Here is a 27158-nt window from a genome sequence, read left to right on the forward strand (position 1 = left end):
TAGTGAAAGGAAAAGACAGCATTTAAGTGCCTTTAATGTTGCTCATTAATACACCTGAGGTGTTAAATTCAACAGAAAATTAGCTGAAGCATAAACTACTAAGATAAAACTATAACATATTTCTACTTTTACTGGTGCAAGAGTACCATATAAAGCTTGAAGTACCTTCAATGCCCAAATGATATGTATTCTAATTTACATTAAAAAATCTCTATAAAATTTTAAATTCTAAAATTAAAATTTGCTCCATACTGTATGATCTCTTTTCTGTCTTAGAATTAATATAGTGCCTATTGGCAGGTTACTTTACATATCTAAACCTCATATTTCTTCAACAATAAAATAGGGGAAATATTCCATGAGTAGTGAGTGAGACCAGGCAGTACGCATGCAGAACATGAAAACAACAGTCTTAGCCATTCTCATTGTATCATCTCTGTGTTGACATGATAACCTAAAAGAATAATCAACCTGATTAGTAATTTATTGTCTAATATATAGACTGCCCTTGATACTAGTTTGAAATGAGTTCTTAGAACACTAAGATATCATATCTTAGCTCTCACACATAGCATATCTGTCCAATATCTCTCTCAAATGTCACCAGTTACATATTATAATATCCCAAGTTCCTGACCTATGCTGATGACAGATCTCCACCTATTGTGATGTCATCCAGTAGTTCATGGTAACAATTCATATGGTAATTTTTCTGGCCACAGTTTAAGGGTACTTCCTGTTTGTGGAGTAAAGCCTACTCCATTATCAAAGATGTAACTGAAGGATTACAGTATGCCTTCCTGTGATTTTATTACTATACCATTGCCTAAGTAGCAATGAGTAAATCTTCTAAATTATGTCGTAAGACTACTTGTCCAAGAAGCAATATATTCTGCAATCTTGTTGACAAAATTGTTAAGAGACCATCCTTGCAGTTTTTGGGTCAATGGGGATATCACTGTTATGAACCTAGAATTTATAGAACACTGGCAAAAATTCTGAGGTACGTCGACTTGGATGGGTTTGACATACTACTCACAGATTACATCGCATTTGTGGAAAAATCAGGATACCGTTTTGAACTGAATTTTAATCTTGAATTTACTGAAATATGTGTGAATACAATTCTGTACTGGGTTTTTGCCAGAAAAGGTAATCCTGACTTTGTGGAATTGCTTCTTAAGAAGACAAAAGACTATGTTCAAGATAGAAGTTGTAACCTGGCACTGATATGGAGGTAATAATCTCATGTTTTCACCATAAAAGAAAATTGCTATTTAGGAAATTATATTACTTTTTCTAAAATGCATATGCATAGTGGCTATATATACATATGGATAAGAAATCTTGACTTGAATGCTCATTTGTTCACTCCTTCATTCCTTCCTTTTCTTATTCAATAAAATTTTACCTATATGTATATTAGTATGTACCAGTAAATTACTAGTGTTTCTGCTTTATAAAGCTTATATGTTAATGCTCCAGGTAATGCAATGATAGACAACTTAGATTTCTCTAAGTAGACAAGAATACTGTAAACCAAGAATGTATATCTATAGTATGTATATAAATGAACTTTTTAAAAGAAATTGACTTTCAAAAAATAATTTAGAATATAAACACAAATTCACCTAGTAATACTTATTAAACACACTTATTCCTTCTTTGTATGTTTAACATTGATATATTTGACTCCAAATTCCCCAGAATTGAACACAATGAAAGCCAAATACCTGCTTTAGTCTGTTATAGAACAAACTTTCACACAGTCAGAACCTGTCAATCTAGCTATTAAACACTAAGGAGGATCTTGTAAAAATAAATCTCCAAAGTGACCTCTTTGCAGAATCCATAACATAGAGTCTCAAGTTACTTAACTTGCACTAACTCCAGTTTGTGCTCTAGTTTTAGGTATTGGATTGATTAGATGTGCATTTGTTCATTCATTCAAAATCATTTATCATCTTACTAGTGTGATGCACTGTACTAGGCACCAGAGATAGAAGCATGTATGCAACAAAAAACAACACAGATAAAGTCAGTTAAAGACTAAACCAATTTAGATTCCACCTGAAGTTGAGCTGTTTTATCAATTGTGTATCACTGTGGTACTGGAAAACTGGATTTCTTTCTTTAATGACCACCCAAATACAGGAACTGATAACTTTGGTATGCAATACCAGTAATAAAACCCTAAAATAGCACTTTTGGTTGTTTTAAGGACTACTATATTTATAACTACAGCAGAGATCAGCAGCCTCTAATATGGAGTGCACTAGCTGATGTTTCTCTTTTTCTTTACATCCCATATCTTATCTGTCAGGATATCTGTTAGTTCTACTTTCAAACAAGATACAGAATATAATGACCTCCACTGTTATTACCTTGTACCAAACTAAATTATTTCCCTCCTTTTATTCCATAACAAATTTTCAACAAACATAAGATCATGTTGGGTTTTTTTACTCAAAATATCCAATGGCTCCTCCATTCCTTCCTATCCAATAAAACAGTAATATGCAAATTAACCATCACTCTACTATACCCACAAGCCATGCCCACTGGCCAATCAGAGCAAGTATGCAAATTAACCCAACCAAGATGGTTGTGGTCACTGAGTGAGCAGGAGGGAGGCTTGGGTTTCCCTGGTGATGGAGGAAGCCAAGCTTTCCACACACCATGGTGGGCCCAGGCCTCCACTTAAGGGTACAAACTTTCAATTATAGAAGATAAATAAATCCCAGATACCAGGGTCTCTACTTGGGTCACCAGGGGGCTTGGCCAGCCTAAAAGCCACCATAGGTCCCTCGCCCATGCCACCCCACACCCCAAGGGAATGCCCACCATAGGCCCCTCGCCCAGGCCACCCCACACCCCAAGGGAATGCCCACCCTTCAGGGATAAAGCTGGCCCCCACCCATGCACCAGCTCTCTATCCTATATAATAAAAGAGTAGTATGGAGATTGACCATCACTCCAACACACAAGATGGCTGCCCCCATGTGGACACAAGATGGCCAGCAGGTGAGGGCAGTTGGGAGGGACCAGGCCTGCAAGAAAGAGCAGTTGTGGGTGATCAGTCCAGCAGGGAAGGGCAGATGGGAGGGACCAGACCTGCAAGGGAGAGTAGTTGGGGGAAATCAAGCCTGCAGGGGAGGGCAGTTAGGAGTGACCAGGCTGGCAGAGGAGGGAAGTTGGGGGTGACCGGGCCTGCAGGGAAGGGCAGTTGTGGGGCGGGGGGGGGGGGGGGGGGGGGGGGGGGACCCAGGCCTGCAGGGGAGGGCAGTTAGTGGCAAATAGGCTGACAGGGGAGCAGTTAGGCATCAATCAGGCTGGCAAGGGAGTGGTTAGAGTGTGATCAGGCTGGAAGACAAAAGTGGTTAGGGGCAATCAGGAAGGCAGGCAGAAGAGCAGTTGGGATCCAGCAGATCTGGATTGTGAAAGAGATGTCCGACTGCCCGTTTAGGCCCAATTCTACTGGGATCAAGCCTAAACGGGCAGTCAGACATCCCCCGAGGGGTCCTAGATTGGAGAGGGTGCAGGCTGGGCTGAGGGACAACACTCCCCTGTGCATGAAATTTGTGTATTAGACCTCTAGTTTATAATAAAAATTAAGTTCTTACAGCAATCTACAAGGCTCCATCGGATGTGGCATCCCATGACCTCTGTGTTCATTTCCTACTATACCCACCCTATTTACTCTTTCAGCCACACTGGCTCCCTCACTCTTCTTCCACCACTCCAGGTACACGCTCCTGCCTAAGGGTCCTTAAATATCCAAATGGCTAACTCCAGCTCCTTCTTCTTTATCCAAATGGCATCATTCTGCTATGCCCTCTCTTATCACCCCATTTAAAACTGGAAAATGTCCTCACTGCACCCTCCTGCACGTCCGTATTTCTTATCCTGCTCTACTTTTTCTTTTCCCATAGTACTTATCAAACCTTCTAACATTATAAAATTTGCTTATTTGCAATGTTCATTTGGCATTGTGTTACCCCTCCCTACAGTATAATCCTAATAGGAGGCATCTTTGTGTTGTTGATTCATGTATCCTAAGCACCCAAAACACTGCTGGCATATAGTATCTATTCAATAAGTATGTTGAGTAAATTAGTAAACAGTAGTTGAAGTTATAGACATAGATGAAATTGCCTGAGAACAATTAGTCAAATGAAAATCAGTGGAAAGGCCATATCTATTTGGATGTGGAGGGCAGAGAAAGAGGAACGAGTGAAAGAGGGCTGAGAATAGTCAACTGTCTTAAATATCAAAGATAAACTTATAAAGAAACATCTATTGAATTTACCAGCTCAAAACCAAAGAAGGAATAGTAAAAGAAAATTTAGAAATAATTTTTATGGCTTCAAAACAAAATCATTCTCTGCATGTCTACATGGAAATATTATGCCCCATTTCATAAGCATGTGTGACAGGTTTTCAAATACAGAGAGTTCAGTTCATTAACCTCACATTTAAAAAAAGATTCCTGCTTTGCTTGCTTCACTTCATCCATATAAGTACTATTATAATTAACTGTCAGTACAGATTAAGCACATTTTGGTTAATAGTAACATGCTCTTTAAACATGAGGATTAATCATATGTCATTTGGGTACAGATTAGACTTTTAAATCTCATTTTAAACTTACTTGAGTTTTAGTTTGGTTTTCAACATTTTTGGTCCAAAGTATCTTTTTATTTATAAGACTCAAATATCTTCTTAAGAGTTAGCAACATGAATAAACTAGATTGTTTTTGAAAATCTTAAATGATTGCACTTAATTAAAAATCTTGTTAGGTCTGAAAGCTACAGAATAGATTATAGATTTAAGGAACATATGACCATATAGATGCACACAAACACACACCCACACACCACACACATATACATATATATTAAAGATAACAGTGAAACAAATCAATTAAAAAATTTATGTGTCTACTATGGGCCAAGGTTTGTTCTAGGCATTCAGGAATATAGGGATATAATGGTAGACTAAAACAGACAAAAAGTATTGCTGTTGTGTAGCTTAAATTTGTATAGTTCATCTTGCTCACTCATTTATTTTTAAGAGAAAATTAAAGATTAAAAATGTCCAAAGTGATAAGGGCTTAATGGAAGTATGCACAAAGTTCCATGAGGATAAGAGGAAGGTTAAGTAATCAAAGAAGACTTCACAAAAGTGTTTATTAGACAGGGCCTTATACAATGAGCAAGATAGAATTTAAAAAGGGGGAAAACATATAAATCAAAGAAATGTGAGACAGTTGGATGCAGTGGTGCTTGGGGAAAGTGAATATCAATAAGCAGGATAAGAATACTAAAGGAGAAGTAGTTTAGGAGTTCAATTTTGGATGTGTGTTGGAAGTACTTGTGAAAAAGATGAAATGTCTAGTACAATATTGACCTGGAGACAATTTCAGGAGAGAGTGCATATATAGTATTTGTATACACAAAGGTTAAAAGGCTATAGATATACAATGAGCAGAGTTATGGCAAAAACCCACTTCTTTTTAAAAATATTTTTATTGATTTCAGAGAGGAAGGAAGAGGGATAAGAGATATAAACATCAATGATGAGAGAGAATCACTGATTGGCTGCCTCCTGCACACCCCCACTGGAGATAAGCCCACAATCCCAGAATGTGCCCTGACCAGAAATTGAATCGTGACCTCCTGGTTCATAAGTCAATGCTCAACCACTGAGCCATGTTAGCTGGTTTACCCACTTTTTAATTTCTAAACTGCTGCTCTGCACTGCACCATTCTATTATTGTTTTGTTTAAATCACAAAATCTTGTCATTTTAGAGCTCAATGAAGCTTTAGAGATAAAGTAGTTGGCTTAGTGATTTTTGAACTTTACTTTTTGGAGGTTCTGATGGAATCATCACAGAGGAGGTCTCTAAGGCCCCCCAATACATTTCAACCAGAGAACTTATCTAATACAAAATATTAATTTTTATATAGGTAATTCAAGTACAACAATTCTCCAATGTTGGTTTATGAAACATTCTTTCCAATCTTTTTGTTGGCAAATGTCTACTAATCCTTCTGGTATTAGTTCCAGATTAAGCTAGAGCACACGTGTCAAACACAAGGCCCTCGGGCCAAATCCGTCCCGCCAGGCCTTGCAATGTGGCCCGCACCACGCTGTCATCACTGCACTCCGCTGCGTTTCCATCACAATGACAGTTTATGACTGTTCAGTAAACCATTCGGCCCGCGATTTAGGCTGGATTTTAGATTTTGGCCCCTTCTCTGATTGAGTTCGACACCCCTAAGCTAGAGCATGACTATTCCAGTAGAGTAAGTGCCCTTCCTCAATGCTTCTAGAGTGCCCCAACCATGCTTCTATCATAGTAATTATAACCCTTCATTATATTTATTGAATTACTGTCTGTTTCCCTTACTAGACTGTAATAAATATCATTTTCTTAAAATATATTTTATTGATTTTTTACAGAGAGGAAGGGAGAGAGAGAGCTAGAAATGTCGATGAGAGAGTAACATCGACCAGCTGCCTCTTGCACACCCCCTACCGGGGATGTGCCCGCAACCAAGTTACATACCCTTGACCGGAATCAAACCCGGGACCCTTCAGTCTGCAGACCAACACTCTACCACTGAGCCAAACCAGTTTCTGCTGTAATAAATATCTTAATACCAAGACTATATCTTTCTCTCTGCATACCTATTACGCAGTATACTCTAGATAAGCAAGTATTAAATGAATTAAAGAATGAACAAACATATATAAATGCAAAAGGAAACTGAGACCCAAAGAGGTTGACTTACTCAACATCATACTAGCTAGTTAGGAGAAGCAAAACCTAGAACCTAGAGCCCTTAATCTACATTTTTATGGCATTATACCATGTTACCTCCCATCTTAATTAAGTATATGCAATCTTAAAATTCCCTCTTTTAAATAACACTTTCCTTGTTCTGCATAATTGCCCAAAACCAGAATTTATAGTTTGTATACTATTCTGCAGAATATATTAGTATTTTATTAGACTAATCAAGAGAAACCAGTGACAAGATGCATGAACAAAATTTGCCTTTCTTTAACCCTAAAAGTCATCTTTACTTGGCCAAATTAAGGCCTAATAAAATAAAATACCCTGTGGTTGGTTCTACACTGTCCTATCTATATATGGAGACCAATTCAACAGCAAACATTAATATCTTTAAATGAAACAATTGCAAGATTCTAAATGTAGAAACATGTTTTCATTTCTGTCATAGGGAAGAGAAATTTTCAAGTCTAGTCATCATGAAGCCTATCAGGAAAACAAGATTGCAGAGGACTTCCATAACTTTACTAAAGAACAAAAATAAAATTCTGCCCTGGAAAGATCTGACATGGCATTTACATTTCTTAAACTTATAAATATCAATTCTAATTTTATTAAAGTGAAAAAGAGTTAAAGTAGTTGCACTTATTCCTCTTCATCCAATATTTAAACTCAATTAAAGCACAACTCTCAAATATAATAGAGAACAATAAAAACAAACAAAAATATATCAAAATGGTCACATAATTCTGTGATATTAATAAAGTGAAATAAAAAGCCTTTCTCTCTTTTCCATTTTAGTTTTCCTAGAGCTGCACCAGTTTTACAATACTTGCTCTAATCACAATGGATTTCTCAAATGAGAAACAGAATTACTGTTACTAAAAGTAAAACTTCGTACACATTGCAAATCTTTAGTTTGTTTGTTCTTACAAGAGTAAAGGGGCCTTGCTGAAACCAGTTTGGCTCAATGGATAGAACAACGGTCTGCGGACTGAAAGGTCCTGGGTTCGATTCCAGTCAAGGGCATGTACCTTGGTTGCAAGCACATCCCCAGTAGGGGGTGTGCAAGAGGCAGCTGATCAATGATTCTCTCTCATCGATGTTTCTAACTCTCGATCCCTCTCTCTTCCTCTCTGTAAAAAATCAATAAAATAAAATAAAAAAGATCATATGAATTAAAAAAAGAGAGAGTAAAAGGACCTTAAGTATGTAATAGAAGTTTTCTTATTTCTTTAATCTTGAGTATGTTCTAGATTAATAGAGCAGAAAACTAAGATATTGTATATTCTTTATAAAGTTATGTGAACATTTAATACATTTAATATATGAGTGAGTACTACTATTTTCCTATTATTGTTAAGACAAAGTGTTTACCATATCTCTTAGTTCTCTATATTCAGTGAGGTTCATTTGTTTGTTTGATTCACAGAACTTTCACACCAGTATACTGTCCAAGCCCACTAAGTGGCATCACACCTCTACTTTATGTAGCTCAGACAAGACAATCCAGCATCTTAAAGATACTCTTGCAATATGGAATCTTAGAAAGAGAAAAAAACCCTATCAACATTGTGTTAACAATATTGCTCTACCCTTCAAGAGTGAGAATAATGGTTGATCATGAATTGGTAGATATCCAGGAAGATGCAAAAACATGTTTAGTGCTATGTTCCAGAGTGCTTTCTGTCATTTCAATCAGAGAAATACAGGTAAGAAAAATATTGTTCTTTGGGTTTGGGCTCAACTGTTGATCAATTTTAAGATAAAATTGTGAGGCAAAAATTAGGTTAATTTTTAATCTATGGATTGTATCCATTGAAAAATTAATCATTGAGTATCTAGACTAATAAAAGAGAAAATGCAAATTGACCATTCCTCCACAATGCCCACTAGACAATCAGAAGTGAGTAACTTGCCAAAGACCCAGGCTGCTGAGAGCCTGTAGGTCCGCATTCACGCCCTGAGTGGCAGGGGTCCCAGAATGCCCCAGCCACTTCTGGCATACGGGCCTTGTCACTGAGGGGGTAGGGCAGCAGAGGCTTGAGCAGGGCCAGAAATGAGGGGCTGGGTGCCAGCATCGGCTTGCCAGCAGTCCTGCCTCTGCATGTGAGCTGCAGAGGAAACACCTTTTCTGACCACTCATTGGCTAACCTCCCTGTATGGCACTGGTAATGTTCTTGGTAACTTGGGTAATAAGAATCCAAAAAGGTGATCAATGGTTTTTCCACCACACTTCTGGAGGAAAAAAACAAAGGTCTGCTGCTGGAGAGCTAAGAAATGTCATATCCTGCCCTAGCTAGTTTGGTTCAGTGGATAATGCCCAGGCCTGCCAACTGCAGGGTCCAGGTTTGATTCTTATCAAGGGCATATACCTAGGTTACAGGCTCCTCCCTGGCCGGGGGCCAAGCCAGGGCTCATGCAAGAGGCAACCAATCAAAGTGTCCCTCTCACATTGATGTTTCTGTTTTTTCCTCTCTCTTCCACACTCTCTAAAAATCAATGAAAACATATCCTCAGGTGAGGATAAAAAATTAAAAAAGAAAGAAAGAAATGTCATATCCTATGAAAGACACATCTTGAAAATGCCTAAAGAAAGTTGTCATTTTTTCATGGTGAAGGGACTGGAATTTGTGTTGATCAAAACACCTTGGCAGCTGCGGTGGCTGGCAGTGGCTGCAGCAGTTGGGTGATGGGGCTGGAGCTTTCCCCTGATCAGTCTGGTTGTCTCTCACAGAGGGAGTGGGCCTAATTTGTCAGTAGGACATCCCCTGAGGGCTCCCAGTCCGTGAAAGAGGGCAAGCTGGGCTGAGGGACCCCTTCCCAAGTGCACACATTTAATGCACCGGGCCCCCAGTATGCTTATAAGTTACAATTAGACAAAATTCAAATTTTCTCCAATATCAGTCCTTTATTTCATAATTTTGTCTTCTAAATATAAATATAGTTTATAGTTTATTTTTGTAGTTACTAAGTAAATGTATATTAATATTACATTTTAATTACATGAAAACCTATGTTTATTAGGATTTCTGTTTCTTAAAAACACAATAAATTAAAATTTAATAAACTTTTCCCCCCAATAGAATATTTTCAATGAGATTTACATTTCTCTCAAACTACAATCAGATTTTTTACAATCAGAATATAATTTTTTCTTTTCAAAAATCTCAAAATAATTTTTAACATAAAAATATAAAGGTTTAGATCATATCAATTGATGCAGAAGAAGCATTTGACAAAATCCAGCACCCTTTTTTTTTATAAAAACTATCATCAAAGTGGGAATAGAGAGATCATACCTCAACATAATAAAAGTCTTATATAGCAAACCTATATAGCCTATAGTCATCCTCATATTTAATGGGCAAATACTAAAACCATTTCCCCTAAAAACAGGAACAAGATAGGGATATTCACTTTCATCACTACTGTCCAACATAGTTTTGGAAGTGCTAGTCATAGCAATCATACAAGAAGAAGAAATAAAATATTCAAATTGGAAAAGAAGTAAAATTGGCATTATTCTCAGATGACATGATATTGTACATAGAAAACCCTAAAGAATACATAAAAACTACAAGATTTAATAAGTGAATTTGAAAACATAGCAGGATACAAAATTAACATCCAGAAATCTATGAAATTTTTATACAGCAACAATGAATTCACAGAAAGAGAAACTAAAAATAAAATAAAATAAATCCAATTTACCATCGCAACAAAAAAATTAAGATGCCTATGAATAAGGGATCCAAGATGGCTGCACCCAGGTGAACACCTAGCTGCAGCAGCACACAACAATTTCAATAAAATACAACTAAAATATAAAACGGACATTGCCCAGAACTACAGGAAGGTTGACTGACTGGAAATTCTACAGCAAGAAGCAAGGAGAAAACCAGAAGGAGGCGCGGAGGAGCTGGAAAAGCCCAAGGTACGGAGACGCGGCGCGCGGAGGATGGAGCCGGAGAGGAGGGAGGCTGAGTGCCTGGCGGGCGTTCCCCAGCGGAAAGGAGAGAAAAGCTCCGACTGTGCTGGGCCCCCGACTGCTCTGAACCCCGGTTCTAGGCCAGACCCCGGGGACTCAGGCTCAGCCATAGGGAGCCGGGCTGTAAGGCGGAACCCCGGGGAAGTGGCGAAAGGAGGTCCTGGCGGCGCGCAGCAGAGAAGGGACGGTCGGCTGTGCCGCGGGATTGCCCTGACGGGAAGGAGACTGGGGCTCCAGACTGCTCTGAACGCCACCTCCAATTCCACTTCCAACTGAACTGAACCCCAATAACGGGCTCATTGGGGGAGAGCATAGACTGTTTGGCATCAGGCGAAAATCGAGGGCACCTTTCTCTCAGAGGAGCAGGCAGGCAGCGAGCACTGAAGGACCCGCATAGGGCGGGGCTGATGGAAGCCAAAGCTGTAGGCTCCACCCTGAAACCCCATCCCATCTGTAACTGCAAAATGAGACAACAAAATAAATCACAAACAAAAGAAATGGAGGACAAAAAGCGTCTGGATATAGAGTTCAAATCTACGCTTATAAGGTTTTTCAAGAATTTTCTAGAAAAGATGGATAAGACCTATGAGGATATGAAAAGAGATCAACTAGAATTAATAAGGAGTCATCAAGAAATGATAAGGGATCAACAAGAAATAAAGAACACATTGTCTGAAATAAAAAATATTTTACAGAGTCCTAAAAACAGAAGGGAAGATCACAAGAATCAAGTCAAAGATTTGGAACGTAAAGAGCCAGAAGACACTCCTCCACAGAAGCTAGAAGGCAAGAGAATCCAGAAAATTGAAGATAATGTAAGAAACCTCTGGGACAACTTCAAGCGAACCAACATCAGAATTATGGGGGTCCCAGAAGATGAGAGAGAGCAAGATATCGAAAACATACTGAAAGAAATAGTGACAGAAAACTTCCCCCACCTGGTGAAAGAATTAGACTTTCAAGTCCAGAAAGTGCACAGAACTCCAAACAAAAGGAATCCAAAGAGGACCACACCAAGACACATCATACTTAAAATTCCAAGAGCAAAAGACAAAGAGAGAATATTAAAAGAAGCAAGAGCAAAGAAGGTAGTTACCTATAAAGGAGCACCTATACGATTGTCAGCTGACTTCTCAACAGAAACCATGCAGGCCAGATGGGAATGGCAAGAAATATTCAAGGTGATGAATAGTAAGAACCTACAGCCAAAGATAATCTATCCAGCAAAGCTATCACTCAGAATCGAAGGTCAGATAAAGAGCTTCACTAATAAAAAAAAAGCTAAAGGAGTTCATCACCGCCAAACCAGAATTATATGAATTGCTGAAGGGGGTTCTTTCAGAAGAGAAAGTAAACAAAGATAAAAATCATGAACAACAAATACGTAACTATCAACAAGTGAATCTAAAAACCAAGGAAATTAAAAAAAAAATCTGATGAACAATAGTAACTGTTGAATATAATAGAATCAGAGGTATGGAAGGGGAGTGAACTGACGATTCTTGGGGAAAAGGGGAGAGGGGGGCATGGGAAGAGACTGAACATAAACTGTGCACCTATGGATGAGGACAATGGGGAGTGGGGAAAGGGCAGAGGGCGGGGTGGGAACCTGGTGGAGGAGAGCAATGGTGGGGGGCGGGAGGGAAGGAACATTTGTAATAATATGAATAAAAACTTATTTAAAAAAAAATGCCTATGAATAAACTTAACTAAGGAGGTCAAAGGTGTGCACTCTGAAAACTACAGGACATTGAAAAAGAAGATAGAGCAAGATATAAACAAGTGGAATAATATGTCATGTTTATGGAATGGTAGAATAAACATGATTAAAAGGTCCATATTACCCAAAGCAATTTATAGATTCAATGCAACCCCAACTAAAATACCATATTTCACAGACCTAGAACAAACTCTCCAAAATTCATTTGAATAAAAAAGAGACCCTGAATAAGCACAGCAATCCAGAGAAAGAAGAACAAAGTTGGAAGGATCACAATACCAGATATCAAGCTATATTACGAAGCCACTGTTCTCAAAACTGCCTGGTAATGGCATAAGAACAGATATATAAGCCAATGGAACTAAACAGAGAACCCATAAATCAACCCAAGCCATTAATTATGCTCAATTAATATTTGACAAAGGAGGCAAGTGCATATAATAGAATCAAAACAGTCTCTTCAAGAAGTGGTGTTAGGAAAATTGGACCGATACATGCAAAAAGATGAAATTATATTACCAACTTATACCATATACAAAAATAAACTCAAAATGGATAAAAGAATTAAATGTAAGATGGGAAACCATAAAAATCATAAAAGAATCCATAGGCAGCAAAATATCAAACATATCTCGTAACAATGTAGTTAACCCATACATCTATGGCAAATGAAACTAAGGAGAAAATAAACAAATGGGATCACATCAAAATAAGAAGTTTCTGCTCAGCAAAAGAAACTATCAACCAAATGAAAAGGGAACCCACTACATGGGAGAAAATATTTGCTGATGTTACATTCAATTAAGGCTTAATCCACAAATTTATAGGGAATTTATACAACTTAACAAAATGAAGATAAACAATCCAATCAAAAAATAGACAAAGGACCTAAATATTATAGGCACTTTTCTTTTTTTCTTTTTTTAAATTTAAATCCTTTATTGTTGAAAGTATTACATATGTCTCCTTTTTTCCTTCATTGGCTTTTCCCCAGCCACTCCCACCCCAGCACATGCCCTCACCCCATTATTGCCCCTACTTTATTGGTATTTTGTTTTTTGTTAAGTGTTAAGTGTTAACAGTACACATCAATCAACCATGCCTTTGGCAACTGTAAAGAAAGCAAACTGGTCAAATTATTTTGGCACCAATTTTTAAAACAAAAGCAATTAAAAATTTCTGCATCTTCAGTAACTTGCTAGTCCTCAACCAGTGTTAGTCCTGCACAATTATTATAGAAACAAAAAATCTCAACAAATTCCATGAATGCTATTTCTAGGTACAAACTAGAAAAGTACTAGGATAGAGTGAGTTGATCAAAATCATTTGCCTGAGGGGCAAAAAGATTATAGTTGGGTTCTAATCAATTACATTTTAATAAGCTAAAGCAGCACTGAGCAAGATGGCGAAAGATGGCATAGACACTGGCTTAAAGAACACTTTAAATGTCCCTACTTTGCATTTCCATGTTTCCTAGTACTGTAGTTTCCCCTATTGAGGCCTACATATTTTATGGTAAACCTATTTTTAAATGGTTTTACCTCTGGGCCACAGTCCTGTCATCACAGACTATGTCTATTTCGTGTACCAAAGCACCGAGCTCAGTTGTAGCATATACTAAATTCTCTTTTAATAACCAAGTATTGAATAATGAAAAATTATCTTATCATTTAAGTAAAGTATTATATAGTCTGTAGGGTACAGGTTCTACTGGAGAAATATCTGCAACACAGTAATACTTTTAATTCTAAGCCAACCTACTGTTGTTTGGTTTCTAGAATTGAATCTCTAAAAGGATACCTTAACTGAAACTTCGAGACTTAATCTTTTCATATGGACTAGCCTCCTGTTAGGTCTTCTTGTATGAAGTTGTACTCTATAATTATTAGAACCATTTGAGGGAACTTTTAGGATTTATGTTGTCTGTGCCTTAACCCAGATCAACTGAATCGGAATTTCTGAAGTAGAACCTTAGCACTGACATAGCTTAAAGTTTCCTAGATAATACTAGTGGATATCCAAGTTGACAACACTACTCGAGAAGATGCTAATACACATGTGTATTTCACCAGTTAAAGGAAAACAAATACCTTATGTCTCACTTACATGTGGAATCTAATGAACAAAATAGTAAAAAAGGCATGGATACATGGAACACACTATCGGTTCTCAGAAGGGAGGAGGAAAAGGGGACTAGATGAAAGAAGGTGACGAGATTAGTCAAAGAATATATATGCATAACCTATAGACAGACAAGAGTGTGGTGATGGTCAGAGAGAAGGGGGGCAGAGGCTGGGTGGAGGTGGGGGTAGGGGGGAAAATGCGGACATCTGTAAAAACAAATGTATGATCTGTCTAAGATTAAAAACATATACAGATTCACAGTTGTAAGAAATAATGTGTGTGTCCACATATTAAAATGTATATATAGTTGTAAGACTGAAATGGGAACAAAAATGTTTTCCTCTGGTAAAAATGCTTTAGAAAAAATATTATAAGAGTCATATAAATTTAAAATATAGTTTGTTAATTTAAATAGAAATGCTAATAACTTGAATTAATCCAATGATTAACATTACAAAATTAAAATGTTTCCCTTTTCTTCAGACGCAGCTAAGTCTAGGAAGACGCCCAATTATTTCAGATTGGTTCGACTACATACCTTCAACGAGATACAGGGATCCATGTGAACTATTACATCTTTGCAGAATAACCATCAGGTCTCAACTGCTTACCAACAACATGCTCCCAAATGGGATATTCTCACTTCCAATTCCTGTTCGTCTACAGAAATACCTGAATTTAGAAAGTTAACACGTGCTTTTCCTGAGTTCTTTAAGGATGCTCACCATTGTACGACTTAGAAGTTAATAAACTGTTAACCTCATGCAAATTTTGATCGCATTAAATATTCACACAACACCCTAAATGAGCCAATTTCAAACCAACATATAGCTCTTCCCATTACCTTTTTATACTTTGGAAGAAATACATGCATTTTATTTATATACTAGAGGCCCAGTGCACAAATGCGTGCATGGGTGGGGTCCAACAAGCCCACCCCATGGGGGCAAATTGGGGCCTGGCCAGTGGGGGGGTACATAGGCAGTTGGCCAACCTGCCACACCCCCAATTAGGTGGGAGGACAGTGGGGAGCTGGGCCAACCAGTGTGAGGGGCCAAGGGAGGTTGTGCAGGCCAATTGGGGCCCCAATCAGGCTGGTTGGCTGCCACAGTGCATGTCATAGCAACTGGTCATTCTGGTTGTTCCATTGTTCTGGTCACATGGCTTTTATATATATAGATATTTACCCTGTTAGTCCACTCTTAACCTTAGATCATTTTTGCCTTAGAGTATTCTTGCTACTTGTGGAAATTTTGGTCATGTTAATGTTCTGAATTCTCAAGCTCTTTTTATTAGCATGTAGTAAGCAAGGTAAATAGTACTTTTATAATATACAATCATATTAACATATTTATTTACTAAGTTATTTTGCAACTAAAATATTATAGTTGGCAGTAAAGAATAATCAAGGAAATTAAGATGTAATGCCTTCCTTGAGAAGAAATTCTAATTCTGTGGCAGCCATAATTGTAAATATAAGGTAAAGAATTAGTCAACTAATGGGTAGGAGTTGGAAGTAGAATGACAGAAATGGATTATATTTTTAAATAACTTACCTTAAATTACAATATGGGGCTTTGGTGGTTTGGTATAGAATACATCTAAATACTAGATCAGTAGTATTTTTTAATATATTTATTGATTTTTAGAGAGGAAGGGAAAAGAAGAGAGACAGAACTATCAATGATGAGAATCTTTGATTGGCTGCCTCCTGCACACGCCTTACTGGGGAATCAAGCCTGCAACCTACCTGGGCATGTGCCTTTGATTAGAATCAAACCTGAGACCCTTCAGTTCACAGGCTGATGCTCTAGCCTAGGGGTGTCGAACTCAATTAGAGAAGGGGCCAAAACCTAAAATCCAGCCTAAATCTCGGGCCGAATGGTTTACTGAACAGTCATAAACTGTCATTGTGATGGAAACGCAACGGAGTGCAGTGATGACAGCGCAGTGCGGGCCACATTGCAAGGCCTGGCGGGACGGATTTGGCCCGCGGGCCTTGTGTTTGACACATGTGCTAGCCACTGAACCAAACCAGCCGGGCAGTATTTTTAATTGAGATATAATTGTCAAATATCATAAGTTTCAGGTGTACATAATGATTCAATATATGTATATATTACAAAATGATCACCACACATAGTTACAATGTTTTTCATGTTATGATAACATATAAGATCTATTCACTTGCACTGACCAGGTGGCTCAGTTGGTTGGAGCATCGTCCGTACACCAAAAGGTTGTGGGTTCAATTCAGGGCACGCGTGCAGATTGAATCCCTGATGAGGGTGTATATGGAAGGAAATCAGTCCATGTTTCTCTCCGGCCCCCCCCCCTTCCTTCTCTAAAATCAATAAACATATCCTCAGGTGAGGATTATAAATAGTAAAATAAAAAATATATTCTTTTAGCAACTTTCAAGTATACAATAGAGTATTAACTTCTTTATTTTATAAGTGGAAGTTTGTGCCTTTTGACCACTTTCACACATATCATTCGCCCCTAAATTACATACATTTTGATGCAAAAAATAATTTTGATCCAACATTACATTAGAATGCAAACATTATCAGTTAAATATATATGCTCTTTGCTTACAAAGAATCCTACCTTAAAAAATTAGAATTTATTCTACTACAACTTTTTAGCCCCTTTCTAATATTTAGGACAGTAGACTTAATATTAACTCTGGTCAAACCATGACAACACAAATATGAGAATTGGGAGAGAATTCTCCAGGTTTCTCTCATTTTTCTGCCTGTCCTATAAGCAAAGACATTGGCCACCTCATTCCTGGCTACCTTTTTTTTTTCTTCAGTCCTTTATACAGGCTCTTTAATAACATTTATGTCTTCATTGAAGAGCTTCGCTTTTCCCATCCAGCGCTGGACTGGGGCCGAACCTGCAGGGAAGCAGTATCCGCTGGATGGAATGACACAGGGCGATTGCAAGGTGGCCTCAGGGCCTTGGCTCTGGGCTAATAGGAGTACTTGGTTCTCCACCACATGCATGCGGCCTGCGTAAGGCTGTGGGATCCCTTGCCCGGTGCAGCCTCAGGGAGCTCCTCTGCATCACTCACCTCCCGCAGCCGCTTGGTGCTGTTGTTGCTGCTGTGAGTGCTCACTGACTACCTTTTTAAGGATGTTTGCATAGGGAGCAGCACTGAAAGGTAGAGACAGTGCATCCCTATGAGCAGAGGCCAGGTTGCTCAGTATCTCCCTATGAAGAAGGTAATGTCTCCCCAGGGGGAAAAGGTCGAGAATGTTTTGCTTGCAGCTCATTATAAAAGACTGGAGTTTCCCAAGCTTGGGATCCCTTAGCTGTAACACAAATCCACTGTGAGCACATCTACATGGACCATCCCATGTTTCAGAGGATGGGGATGCATGGAACCAACACAAACATGCCACCCATGCTGCATGCTCAGCCTCTGGTAACCAAGTGTTTTGTTTTTGACCCAGCACTTTTTTGTCTTTTGATAGCAAACATCAAACTATAGTAAGCTAAACTACTAGTCTGCAATTAAGATAAAAATCTCAGACGTTTATAGCTATTTTCTTTTACATTGAGGTATAATGCCATATGACATTACAGTAGTCCCCCCCTCATCTACAGTTTCACTTTCCATGGTTTCAGTTACTTACAGCCAACTGTGGACCAAAATATTAAATGGAAAATTGCAGAAATGCATAATCTGTAAGCTTAAAAACTGCATGCCATTCTGAGTAGCATGAGAAAGTATGTGCTACCCGCTCCATCTTACCTAGGATGAGGATCATCCCTTTGTCCAGCGTATCCAAACTGTAGGAGCTTCCTGCCTGTTAGTCACATAGTAGTTGTCTGATCTGATAACCAACTGTGGTATCCCAGTGTTTGTGTTCAAATAACCCTTATTTTACTTAAGAATGGCCCCAAAATGCAAGAATAGTGATGCTGGCAATTCACATATGCCAAAGAGAAGCTTTAAAGTGCTTCCTTAAATGAAACGGTATGTATAGGAAAAGGCATAGTATATATAGGCTTTATGACTATCCTCAGTTTCATACATCTACTAGGAACCTTGGAACACATATCCTTCAGGTAAGAGGAGACTAGTATATATTCATATTAAATACAAAAAAAACCATGATTCAATATATGTACATATTATATAATGATTACTACAATAAGTCTAGGTAACATCTGTCACCATACATAGCAATGCAGTCACAGTTCTCTCCCCCCCCCCCCGCTTTTTTTTTTTAAACTCTCAAATACATTTTTGCTGTCAAATACATTTTTATTTATTTCAAAGAGCAAGAGAAAGATAGCAACATCGTTGGTGAAAGAGAACCACTGATTGGCTGCCTCCTACATGCCTCTAATAGGAATTAAACCACAACCTCCTGGCATGGGTCAACACTCAACCACTGAGCACACAGGCCAGGCCTATCACAGTTCTTGACAATGAGAATCTGTTCCCCACCTCATCACTATGTATTTTAGGATACATTTTAATAAATTGCATCAGGTAGTATCCATTCTCACTGTTTACTTGCAATCTGAGAACTATCAAAAAATTTGACAATTCATAGATAAAGGGTACTTATTCTGATTTTATAGTAAGACTAGGGGCCCATTGCAGGAAGATTCCTACAAGAACAGGGCTTCTGGCAGGTTTCCCTCCCACCATTGCCACCTCTTCCCACCCCCCCTCCCACGCTTTCCCTGCTGCTTCTGCCCCCTATCCCCCAACCCCAACCCATGCTTTTCCTCCCATCACCGCCGTCCCCCCACCCTCTGGACTTTCCCTCCGGCAGCCACCTTGCTTTTCCTGTTTTCCCTCCCTCTTCCTTCTATGCTACAGTATCTTTAGTCTTCACTTCTCCCTCCCTCAGCTTATGTAAATTGACTGCCATCTTTGTTGGGTTAATTTGCATACTCACTCTGATTGGCTGTGGGCATAGTAAAGGTACAGTCAATTAGAATTTTTCTCTTTTATTAGTGTAGATTTAAAAAACAAAAACAAAAAACACTACATGACTTAGCCCAAGCTGGTATGGCTCAGTTGGAGCATCATTCTGTGCACTGAAGGGTCTTGGGTTAAATTTCCAGTCAGGGCACATACCCAGGTTTTGGGTTCAATCCCTAGTCAGAAGTGTATGGGAGGCAACTGATCGATGTTTCTCTCTCACATCAATTATTCTCTAGCTTTCCCTCTTCCTTCCTCCCTGTCTAAAAATCAATAATATAAAAATCAATAAAATTAAAAATTAAAAAAACCCATATACTCAGGTGAGGATTACAAAAAACAAAACTATAAGATTTAAGTTTCTAAAGAACAGAATAGAAACAGCAAAGTGGAAAAATAACTACCATATTTTCCGGCGTATAAGACGACTTTTGAAACGAAAAAAAGCCTGCTCAGATTGGCCAGAGTCAGAGAGGCGGTCTATTAAAAAAAGAACTGGTGTTGCCTTGGAAGTGGGGGGTAGTCTTATACAGCGAATATAGGCCTAAACCTATGTTTTAACTGTAAAATTAGGGGGTTGTCCTATACACAGGAAAATACGGTAGATTGCTTTTCCTTTCTTTCCATTTTCATTCCTGTGAGGTGCAAATGCATTATTGGATTGAATTTATATACTTAAACTGTACTTAATTATAATGTTTCATATTTTAAGCTCAGAAATAAGTATATAGTTCACAGTATATATGGTATATTAATTTGAATATTTGAATATTGTACATTTGAATATTTTTAATAGTAGCATAAAAATAATTACATATTATATCATAGTTAAAATGTGTTAACAAGGAAAAAGTTATTAAAAATACACTTAGGTTAGCTTATAAAGAAACACTAGACTAGGTAAAGTGATTTGTTTGGGAAAATATTTCAGCAAATCATTTTACATTTATTCTCTGATTTCCATTTGTTTTTTCCCATCCTCCTTTTCTTACATCTTCAACAGTAAAGAGAACTTAATGAATATGCTCTAGTCATCACCTTTACTGAACATATCTCATATCTATGTTAGAGGATGGGCAATGAGCAGCACCTAAATTTCTAGAGCTTCTCACTGGAATTCTTATTACTTCCCTATTTCTCATCATGGTTGATGGCTCAACACCCATAATCACATTTAACTCTTCCCTTAGTTTGGAAGGGCTGCCATAACAAAGTAACACAAACAGGATGGCTTAAAATAACAGAAATGGATTGTCTCAGAGTTTTGGAAACTAGAATCAAGTTTCCAGCAGAGCTATGCTCCCTCTGAAACCTGTAGGAGAATCCTTCCTTGTCTTTTTCTAGCTTCTAGCAGTTTTCTAAGAACCTTAGCTTATACATGTATCATTCCAATCTTCTGTGATCACATGGCAATCTTCTTATAAGGACACCAGTCATATCCAATTAGGGGCCCACCCTATTTGTATAACTTTATCTTAACTAATTACATTTGAAATTATCCTATTTCCAAATAAGGTCACATTCTGAGGTACAGAAGGTTATGACTTCAGGTCTCTTTTTTTGGTGGGGGGGGGTGGGAAATTGACAAATAACACCTCCCTTCAGGAAAAAAAGTGGATGAGTCAATAATCTAGTTAATCTGTCACTAAATCGCTTTAGTAGCTTGCAAATCAGTATCTTCTCTCTCCCAGGAGCCACTCTACTCTTTCCAATTCTCTTCTCCTTTCCCCATCCCCACAATCTGTTCTACTCTCCTTGCTTCTACCTTTAATGGTCAACTCTCTACTGGACTACCAAAATAGTATCTTAAACAATCTGGTCTCCTTTACTATGATTTCAATCACCCTTCCCCAAATCATTCATGGTATCACTCAGATGATAAAGTGGAAATCTAATCACGTTATCCCTCCACTACGACAAAAATTGTCCTCTCCCATCCTCTGAGAACAAACACACCTTAAAACTCTTTAGTGGTATATAGGAGAAATTTATATTAAGCACATAGATTCATTTTTTTTTGCTGCTCTATTTTGCTGTTCTCATAAACATTCTAACCCCAGCTCAGCCAAGCTGCTCAATGTTTCATCTCTTTGCTTTACATATGCTGATCCTTCTAAAATGCTCTTAAATATTTATTTTATTGTCTTTTAAACTCCCTTGACCCAGAAACAATTGTATACTTTTTTTGTGCTACTACCCTTTTTATTATGTTCCTCTATAATTGAACTTATTACATGGTGTTTCAACTCTAATATATATCTTTACCTGAAATATCTACCTCAAGGTCAGACATCTTTTGTACCCCTAGCACCTAGTAAGTATGTCATCTGTTCCATACTAAATTAAATCTTTAAAAAACTGACAATACCTATTGCTAGAGAACATGAAGGATAACTGGAACTCTCTCTACATGGCTGACCATAATACAAAATAGTAAAGCCACTCTGGAAAAATAGTTTAGCTGCTTCTTATGAAGTTAAGTATATACTTATGGCATGTTGGACCTATTTTACTCCTATTTAACCAAGATAAATTAAAACAACACTCATACAAACATCTGTACATGAATGTCTTTAACAGTTTTATTCATAATTACAAAAAACTGAAAACCCCAAATGTCCTTCAAAGAATGAATTAATAAACTGTGGTGCATACAAACAATGAAATATAATCATCAATAAAAAGAACAACAACATGGATACATTCTAAAATGCATTATGCTGAGCAAAAAGAAGCCAGTCTCAAAGGTTACAAGTGATATGATTCCATTTGTTGGACATTCCAGAGGAAAATATATAGGGAAGAAATACTTAATAATTCCATATAATAGGGGTCAGGGAAGGAGTTGACTATAAAGGGATAGTACTAAGGGAGTTATTTGGGGGTGATGGAACTGTTCTATGTCCTCATTGTGGTACTGGTTCCAAGAATCCATGAATGTGTACCATTTAACCAAAACTGTATACCATAAATTAATTTTACAGTATTTAAATTTTAAAATAAACAAATACATTGCTTCCTAAGCATCATTGAGCATAAGCTGCCCTTTTCCTCCCATATATCTTAACCCTAGTCTCAAAAAAAGATGACTTTATGTGAGAAAAATGGAACAGACTAAAACAATGCCTTTGAGTTGGAAATTAAAGGAATTTGCTACAACATTATGGATATTTATCTTAAAAGGCTGGATTATAAGATAATGATCTATAATTTTAGAGAAAGGCAAAATTTTTTAAAAATGGCTTGTCTTTCTAGTATTCACCTCTTTCTATAGTACTATGACAATAATTTTATCTTCGTGTACTTTGCTTTTTTATGTTTCTATTACACACAAAAAGATTAAGAAAGTAATTTAATTTTAAGAAGATACACATTTTTTCAGAATTCTAAATCTAAAATGAAAGAAATTAATCAGATGTCCTTTTTGCATCAAAAGCTCTAAATGATTAAAAAACTCTCAAAAGTCTGATGGAATCTAATATTGGGATTAAATCTAAAGGAAAATATATTTAAGGAAATGATATTCAGTATATTTAATACTTTGCACCTGTCTCTGCATGCCTGTTTCTCTTCCATGCCTGCTCCCTTCTGCCTTTTATTGTTTCCTCCCTTTTCTTCTTTATCCTCCCAAACAATTTGCATGTCCTCTTTCTCCCCAGTGCCTTCTAGAAATTTGCCACAAGCTTAAATTATCTAACTGCTTTTAGGAATGATTGCATAAAATATCATTCATTTCAAAGGCCATAAATGAAAATATAGCTAATAGTCAAATTCAAATACAGCGGTATTCTCTTCCTAAAACAGGACAATGGGGAATATAAGTAGTATAAGAGAGCATCCTAGCCGAAACTGGTTTGGCTCAGTGGTAGAGCATTGGTCTGTGGACTGAAAGGTCCCAGGTTCGATTCCTGTCAAGGGCATGTACATTGGTTGCGGGCACATCCCCGGAAGGGGGTGTGCAAGAGGCAGCTGGTTAATGTTTCTCTCTCATCGACGTTTCTAGCTATCTCTCTCTCCTCCTCTCTGGGAAAAATCAATAAAATATATTTAAAAAAAGAGAGCATCCTATATAATAAAAGGCTAATATGCAAATCAACTAATTGGCAGGATGACCAGTCACTATGATGCGCATTGACCATCAGGGGGCAGAGGCTCAATGCAAGAGCTGATCCCTGGTGGTCAGTGCACTCCCACAGCAGGAATGCCTCTCAGCCAGAAGCCCTAAGAAGGGTTCATGGCTGGTAAACGTAGTGGCAGGAGCTTCTCCCACCTCCACAGCAGCACAAGGATGTCTGTCGGTCAGACATCCCCAGAGGGCTCCCAGATTGCGAGAGAGCGCAGGCTGGGCTGAGGAACCCCCCACCCTGAGGCCTGATACATGAAATGCCTACACAGGTAGAGTGGCCTGTCTGGCAATCAGGGCCAATCTGCGGGGCAACCAGCAGGGCAATCAGAGGCCCCCTGCTGGCACTCACTTTGGCTGGCCTGGGGTCTGCAGGCGGGGAGAAGCTCCTGTGTTGAGCATTTGCCCCCTCGTGGTCAGTGCACGTCATAGTGACCAGTTATTCCACCAGTCATTATGCCATTTGGTCGAGTTGCATATTAGGCCTTTATTATATAGGATATCAAATTTAAACACTAACACTATCTTAACATTTACTCTTCCAACAGTATGTGTATCATTCGAATTACAACTTTTGCAATATATTTCATTACTACAATAGTATGTACTTAGAATGCTGAAAAAGAGTTTAATAAAGTCAAACATATTAACAATTAATTTGTAAGGTAAAATATGTGTATGCCAACAAAAAGTAGGGCCCTAATTAGTCTGAATAATTTTGGGAGGCAAATTACTATTAATTCTGAAGACTACTGAATGTATACCCTGAGTTCCATAAATTTAATTGTCCAAATTAAATAAATAAATAACTTCTCTTTCTTAGGCCTCTGGGCTGAGGTTATGTAAATAAGTCATCTACTGTGATGAAATTGTAAAAATCAGGTGTTTGAGAAGACAACAGCTTTTTATACAACAACTGATGGTCTTCTGTATTGTATTGTTTTTGTCTATTTATGAAACAACAATGACCTTTGGGTAAATTCTAAAATGGTGGTATAAGCTACATGCCTATGGAAAAAATAGTTCTATAAAATGTTCTCTGTGAAGCAAGAATGAGGTAAACAAATTGATATTACCTTTCTGTAGCCTTGGTTAACTCACCTAAAATGGCCAAAAATGAAAACATGAAAAAATAGAGAGGTTGGTGAGTACAAAATGGCACACCTGGTACTGGGAAACACCCCCTATATTACACAGACCTATGTGTTTATTTTCACAAATATGAACTATACTGAATATCAAAAAGAATACTTTAAAATGTCTAATATCATTCTAACTTCAGAAGCATCCAGTGTTAGAATTTTGGATACTAAGTAAAAATTTATTGAGACATAGGTATTGTTTCAGAGTAGAGCGTAAAAAACTCACATAAGTTTCCAGACATAAAAAGAAACTTTTTTAAAAACTAAGATATTTATAATAACATCTTAAACCATCACTTTATAAGTATAAATAAACTTTATAAGTAATAATGTAAGTTTTCATAAATGAAAAAAGTATCATCTCATACTTTTTCCCCTCTAAAAATCAGTCCTTTAAATTGTTCTCATTGTTAGGTAATAATAACAAGTATTTTCTTATACAGAATACATAGAGAATGATAATTCTAAGGTTAATATAAAGTAATTGTCAACTAAAATATAAAATTTAGCAAATATTCTTTTGCTCTTAGGAAAAATGAATTCTAGCTTTCTCATATATTATTTCATTTGTATAAGATGTGAATTGTTATTCTTCTTCAGTCCTTTCTAAAACTTGCTCAGCCTTGGGAAAATCTGCTTCGTACTTCTTTTTGAGATTACTTAAATATGTTCGTAAACTGTCTGGGTCCAACCGAGAGTTTCGAGCAGTTTGAACTAGCCTAGTAGCTAGATGGTACACAGCTCTCTGTCTCTCCATCTCAGGGGTACTTCTTTGATATTGCTATTATTGAAAAAAAAAAAACACATATATATAATTTATAAACATATATATAAATATGTAATTTAAAATATGACTACTCTGATTCTAATATTAAAATGTTAGTAATTTTCTATATCTTTTAATAAAAATATAGAATTCATGGGTTAGCTAATTCCTTCAAATAAATCAATTCCATCCAATTAGCAAGGATATATGAGAATAGATATATTATTTTGTAGAATAAAAGTTCTCAAGAATATTTACAACTTTATGACAGATCCTTATAACCCTGAAAATCACCTTCTAATGAAAAGAAAAATCTGCTAAGTAGGTCAAGTATTTCAACACAATACCAAAAGCAACAGAAAATCCACCAGAGTTATGTTCTACAAACACTTTCTCATTAAAAAGGTATGGGAAAAGAGCACTGCTCATTGCTATGCAGTATTCTTAATTTTAATTGTCAACCAAGAGTACCACTCTGTTATCTCCTATTTTAATTCCCCAACAGATAAGCTGGTGGAAAGAATGGGTCATCAATAAACTGCTTGTCCCTCAAGAGAATTCATACATAGAAACTGCTAGAGCCTAAGAGAAAATACTGCTTGAAAGGCAAATTACAATTTAAAAATAAGCAACATAATTAGCTACTCAAAATTATGCCTTGACTTTCAATAAACTACTTAAGGATACCCAAGAAATGTTTATAATGGCAATTTTATAATTATTTGTAATATCTTTATATATTCAGCCCCTGAATAATACGTCAGGGTTGGAGGTACAGCTGGAAAAATTCTTTGTTCACTTCTTGTCTGTGCTAGATAGGGGAACCAGCATTTTCAATGTTAACTGTGTATGCAAAGTCTTAGTATGTTTCCCTTTACTAGGGGAAATAAAATCCTTCATTCTTTCTTAATAGCAAGCAATTCCAGATATTTTTCTACTTTCACAATAGGAAAAATAAATATGATTTTGTGAGTATAATAGAATAAGATTATCATATATTTACCCATGTACTTATTTAATACATTGATCAACTATCAATTTATTATTTAAATAAATTATTGAATATCCATTGTAATCTATAATCTGAGCTCCATAGCTTATGTTTATATCTAGTATAGGTGATACAAAAATGTCTACCTGACATGATAATGAACTCAAGATCAGTCTTATAACGTAAAAGATATATTTATAAGCAACTAATGACATAATTATGATGAGTTCCATTAGAGAATACAAAATGCTCAAACTTGTACTCTGGACAAAGAAAACACTTAAGACACATTAAAAGCATGTTATACTGATATAATCTTACTAGAGGCCTGATAATCTTACTAGAGACATTAGTGCACTGTGTGTGTGTGGGGGGGGGGGGGGGGGGGTAGAAAGAAAAGATGGGAAGGAGAGGTCTCTCAGTCTCTCAGTCTGGCCCAGGCAGGGAGCTCTCGAGGATGCCCAACTTAGGCCCGCTCCCTGCAGGGAGGGAGAGTGCGCCTAAGCCGGCAGTCGGACATCCTTAGCGCTGCCCTAGAGGCAGGAGAGG

The 27158-nt window shown here is 37.3% G+C and overlaps 2 protein-coding genes across 2 annotated transcripts in view; one reads left to right on the plus strand and one right to left on the minus strand.

The window, feature by feature from the left end:
- The first annotated feature begins 704 nt into the window (after positions 1-704).
- Positions 705-15401, plus strand: ASB17 (ankyrin repeat and SOCS box containing 17). The gene is made up of 3 exons (XM_036445282.1): positions 705-1237; positions 8234-8513; positions 15120-15401. Exons 1-3 carry the CDS (start codon positions 837-839, stop codon positions 15324-15326), a joined length of 888 nt encoding a protein of 295 aa, XP_036301175.1. The 5' UTR covers positions 705-836; the 3' UTR covers positions 15327-15401.
- Positions 15402-25438: 10037 nt separating this feature from the next.
- Positions 25439-27158, minus strand: part of MSH4 (mutS homolog 4) — a 70540-nt gene continuing 68820 nt past the window's right edge. Inside the window, exon 20 of the mRNA XM_036445158.2 lies at positions 25439-25633. Within this exon, the coding sequence (XP_036301051.2) occupies positions 25439-25633 (195 nt within the window). The remainder of the gene's footprint in view (positions 25634-27158) is intronic.

The sequence above is a fragment of the Pipistrellus kuhlii genome, unplaced genomic scaffold, assembly GCF_014108245.1.
Source record: "Pipistrellus kuhlii isolate mPipKuh1 unplaced genomic scaffold, mPipKuh1.p scaffold_m20_p_2, whole genome shotgun sequence".
NCBI lineage: Eukaryota > Metazoa > Chordata > Mammalia > Chiroptera > Vespertilionidae > Pipistrellus > Pipistrellus kuhlii.

Excerpts from the sequence above, each read along its gene's own strand:
- ASB17 (XM_036445282.1), top strand. The coding sequence starts at position 837 with ATGAGTAAATCTTCTAAATTATGTCGTAAGACTACTTGTCCAAGAAGC. Across the intron at positions 1,238-8,233 it reads AACCTGGCACTGATATGGAG|AACTTTCACACCAGTATACT; the intron begins GTAATAATCTCA and ends TTTGATTCACAG. Across the intron at positions 8,514-15,119 it reads TTTCAATCAGAGAAATACAG|ACGCAGCTAAGTCTAGGAAG; the intron begins GTAAGAAAAATA and ends CCTTTTCTTCAG.